Source organism: Hordeum vulgare, chromosome 5H, assembly GCF_904849725.1.
Source record: "Hordeum vulgare subsp. vulgare chromosome 5H, MorexV3_pseudomolecules_assembly, whole genome shotgun sequence".
Lineage (NCBI taxonomy): Eukaryota > Viridiplantae > Streptophyta > Magnoliopsida > Poales > Poaceae > Hordeum > Hordeum vulgare.
The window spans coordinates 40,446,763-40,451,039 of record NC_058522.1 but is presented as its reverse complement, the minus strand read 5'-3'; the positions used below and the strand labels follow the sequence as shown (position 1 = coordinate 40,451,039).

The window sequence follows — 4,277 nt, the reverse complement described above, 5'->3', positions numbered from 1 at the left end:
GATCTGCCGCCCGCGCGGGCGCAGAGTACTGGCCAATCTTTTTTCGGTTTGTAAATAGTTACCAACATTATCATTGACTTTTGGGTGTGTCTAGCGTCTTATTGAGATGAGACTTAAGCAAGTTACATCTAACTCATATGTCATTAGATTTATATGACGATTCGGACATATTATAGATTTTTTAAATATTTTATTTGATTACTCAAATGATCTGTGAAAGTTAGATATGACTTTATTAACTTTCATCTACTAAATCAGTTGACTTTTCTGGGCAACACCACCTCCAACGATCAAACTCTGAAAGAAATGATTCACGTGAAGACAGACGATTCACGGCAGAAAGAAAGCTTTTATTCCGGCAGTAAATTCCATTCGCCCCGCCTCGGTGCAGAGTCATCATCTCGCGATGCGCGCCGCGGCCGCCGAGGCCAGCAGCAGCGCGGTGCTCGACGACGACCCGCACTCGCTGCCGGCGAGCGGCGCGCCAGGCCTATCCTGCGGCGTCACACGCCCCGCGTCAACGGAGCTCCTTGGCGAGGGGGCGCGCACTTGGCCAGCGAGGTCCCGCGGGTCGAGGGACGCCCTGCGCCTGCCGCCGCTCCCACTAGCCGGCCGCTCGTACGACCGCGACGGCGAGGCCGCCTCGGGGCGATGCCGCGGCGCGCTCTGCGACCGCGCCTGCTTGGCGCGCGACGACTGCGTGTTGGCCATATAGCTCGCGGCGTGGGCGTGGCACGCCTTGCCGCGGTGGCGCGCGCTCGCCTCGGACCCCGCCGCGGAGAAGGAGGCCGAGTAGTGCTCCTCCTCGAACCGGCCGCTGAACGTCCGCACGCTCAACTCCGACGTCATCCCCGACGGCCCCGGCGACGCCTTCCGGTCGTAGTACAACTCCGCCTTCGCCGGCGTCGAGCAGCAGCTGCTGCGCCGTGCGCCGCTGTCCATCCCCCCGACGCCCTTCCCATTCTCCTCCGAGCCCCTGTTCACCGCCTCCTGCATTGTCAAGGACAGTGGCTTCCGGGGGGAGCAGTAGTGATGCTGCGGCGACCGGCGGCTGGTCCGCGCCGGCGGCGTGCCGCCGTCGAGGAGCCGCAGCCGCAGCCGCTCGGCGCGCGCGCGCCTCTGGGCGGCGACGAGCGCCTGGATGCGGCGGAGCGTCATGTCCGCCTGCCGCCTCACCAGCTGCCCCCGCACGATGGCCTGCAGCTTCACCATCCCTCGCAGCGCGCACAGTGCCTTCCTCGCCTGCGCATGGGTTTCATTTCATCACCCCCCATCGACCACGCCGCAGCTTCCATTTCATATGGGCGTACGAAGCATCACCTACCAGGTACGATCGGAAGGCCGACTGAATCTTGACGGCCGCGGCTTCCTCGGCGCCACGGGCGGCGTCCTCCGGCGGCGCCGTGGGCGCGGTGCTCGCGACCTCGTGCGGCGCAGCATGCTGGTCCTGCACCGTCACCACATTCACCTCCGAGAAGCAGTGCGACGACGTGGACGCGAGCTGGCCCTTGCTGTGGCAGCCGGACGCGGCGCTCGTGTCCCTGCCGCTCAACGACGCCGCCGGACGCCGGAAGCTCCAGCGCCTCTTCTCCTTGGCGGCCGGCGCCGGCAGGCCGTCGTCAGTCCCCTTGTCCTTGGCCTTCTTGCCGGTCAGGAAGCTTCTGAGCCACCTGCCAGCCTTGCCCATCTATCTGCCGAAGAAAACGCTACAATTCTGCAGCTGCTGCTGCCGCCACTACTTGCTCCACTCCATTAGCGTCGATCTTTGCAGCAGCATGCGGAGGCAAGTAGCAGAATGAGGAATGAGGAAAAATGATCCAATGATCTCAAGGCGATTGATTTCTCCTCATTCTCTCACACTCTCATTGCCAGATCCTTCACATCTCATCTGCGCTCTGCTTCCGCCATGTGCAGGGAGATGGTCTAGTGCCAGGGGAGGGAAATTGGGAAGTGTGAAATACCAGTAATTTATGTACCCAACACAAACAACTCTCAGCTTTTACGGCAAAACTTCAAACGTAGAAAAAAGGGGTCCGTCCTCGCTAATTATGGTCCGAAAAGGCTTAATTGCGGTTTACGGTTAAAGGGGTGGTCACAGCCTGCATGTGGTGAGTAGAGTGTACTCCTCCTACTACTACTCTAATGCTACTGAAACCCCAAATTGTCAATGTGGGCAGCACAGAGCCATTGATTGTCCAAGGTAATTACACGGGTTGACAGCACTCTACTTGATGGGGTCATAGTTCTAGGGTAGGGTCATAGGTTCGCCATACAGGTCCTACCCAAGGACTACCCCACACAAAAGATAGGACCCTAAGTCTGCCCCGACTGAATTAAGGAGTCCCCATCATCCAGTCGGCAACAGGCCCTGAATCATCTAGTCGGAGACTAGCATTCAGAGGGCGCCGGGCTAACCGGCTGGATACACTCGGTACATCGTAACCTCTCTGGAGGGAAACTGCCGTACGTTTCCGGGTGCATTTATTAGCATTTAGAGCCTACGTTACGTGTAACGTACGCATTCAATCGCCACTACTCCGCCCCTGAATCAGAACCGTTGTGGAGGGCAGCGCACTCTATATAAGCCGCCCTCCCCCACTGGTAAAGGGGTTAGCAAATCATTGTATTCCGTATCACACTCGACAACCAGCTCCGAGAGCTCTGAGACGTAGGGCTGCTACCTCCACCGCAGAGGGGCCCGAACTCATACAACCTCGCCGTAGCTAGGACTCTGCCCATCTCATTCGTACCCTACACATCTACTGTCAGGCTTATACCCACGACAGTTGGCGCCCACCGTGGGGCAGGCGTCTAAGCGACTTCCGGCGAGTTTGCGATTTCTTCCTTTCGTCATGTCGTCCGGTGAAGATTCGAGCATGGGGTCGCCAGATCTTCTTCAGCGCTCTCTCCTTCACCGTCGACGATTCGGCGTGGCTTCGGGAGGCACCTCTCGACGTCGAGGCGCCTCCCCGTCGCGGGGCTACACACTTCCGTGCCGGTGCTCGCGGCGTCCTTCTTCTTCAACAGTCGACTCCGGTGTCGACCTGCACCGCTGCCACGCGCCGCAGCAAGCGGTCTCGTCGTCCGCGGCTCCAGCGTTGGGTGCAACACGCCCAGGCGCGCCAGATCGCATCTTCGCAAGTGGCAGTTCTTGAGTCCGTTGTGGTTGCCCCGTCGGCCCAGCACTCGGACTCAGTTCCGACTAAGTTTCCTTCCGAGTATGCGGGTCACGGGCCCGCAGCAGAAGTACACATGGCCAACTCCCACGAAGATCCCCGTCAGGCTGGCCGGAACGAGCGCGAGATCGGCGAAACGTCCGGCGCACGTCGTCCACCTCGCCGTTCTGCTAGTCGGCACACTCGGCGGAGCAACGTGGAGCTGTTCCGCACACCTCTCCTCAACTTAGTTGCAGCTGCCAAAATAGCCGATTCCCTCCAGCCGACTGATTCAGAAGCTGGCAGAGGGATCGAGCAGATCCAAGCCCTGTTGCACACGGCGCAGCAGCAGAATTCGGCAGTCTCCCAGTCGCACAACCGGATCTATAACAGCTCCGTCCACGCGAACACGCATCGGTCGGTTCACAGCCCTAGATCCCATCAGCACCCCAGGGGAGGCAGCCGTTCCGTGATCCATGAAGATCGCCGCCGCTCACGCACCCCTCCGTGGGGTGGGTCCTATGGGTCCCGACATCATGATGATCGGCGTTCAGTCGGCGATACTTACGACCCAAGACCCGACGCAAGAGGACGTATCGCCCAGCGAAGAGTCGACAGAGGTCGAGCCCACCGCGATGGTCGCGATATGGACCGTCCGAGTAGAAGCAGGGCCATCGTGTCTGGTCCCGAGTGTTTTAGTCGAGCCATCCGCTCGGCCGACATCCCGTCCAACTTCCGATTGGCGGCGGGAATCAGTAAGTTTACAGGAGAGTCCAAGCGGGAAACATGGTTGGATGACTACCGAGTGGCAGTCCAGATCGGAGGAGGGGACGACCATGTTGCCATGAAGCACCTCCCTCTGATGCTCGACGGCTCGGCGCGAGCGTGGCTGAACCAGTTGGCCCCCTCAAGCTTCTACAGTTGGGCAGATCTGGCCCGAGTGTTCATCAAGACCTTCAAAGGGACGTGCAAGCGCCCTGCTGGCCTTGTGGAGCTCCAGCACTGCGTCCAGAAGCAGAATGAGCCCGTGCGTGACTTCATCCAGCGCTGGACAACTCTCTACCACACGGTGGAGAACGTCACCGAGCATCAAGCAGTCTGCGCCTTCAAGGCAGGCGTACG

General features: G+C 59.8%; 1 protein-coding gene across 1 annotated transcript; it reads right to left on the bottom strand.

Annotated features, from left to right (window-relative positions):
- Nucleotides 1-210: 210 nt before the first annotated feature.
- On the bottom strand, nucleotides 211-2,199 carry LOC123397920 (protein IQ-DOMAIN 19-like). Its single transcript, XM_045092434.1, has 2 exons — nucleotides 1,325-2,199; nucleotides 211-1,242 (listed from the first exon to the last, which is right to left on the bottom strand). The coding sequence occupies exons 1-2, from the start codon at nucleotides 1,685-1,687 to the stop codon at nucleotides 397-399; spliced, it is 1,209 nt and encodes a 402-aa protein (XP_044948369.1). The 5' UTR covers nucleotides 1,688-2,199; the 3' UTR covers nucleotides 211-396.
- Nucleotides 2,200-4,277: the final 2,078 nt, after the last annotated feature.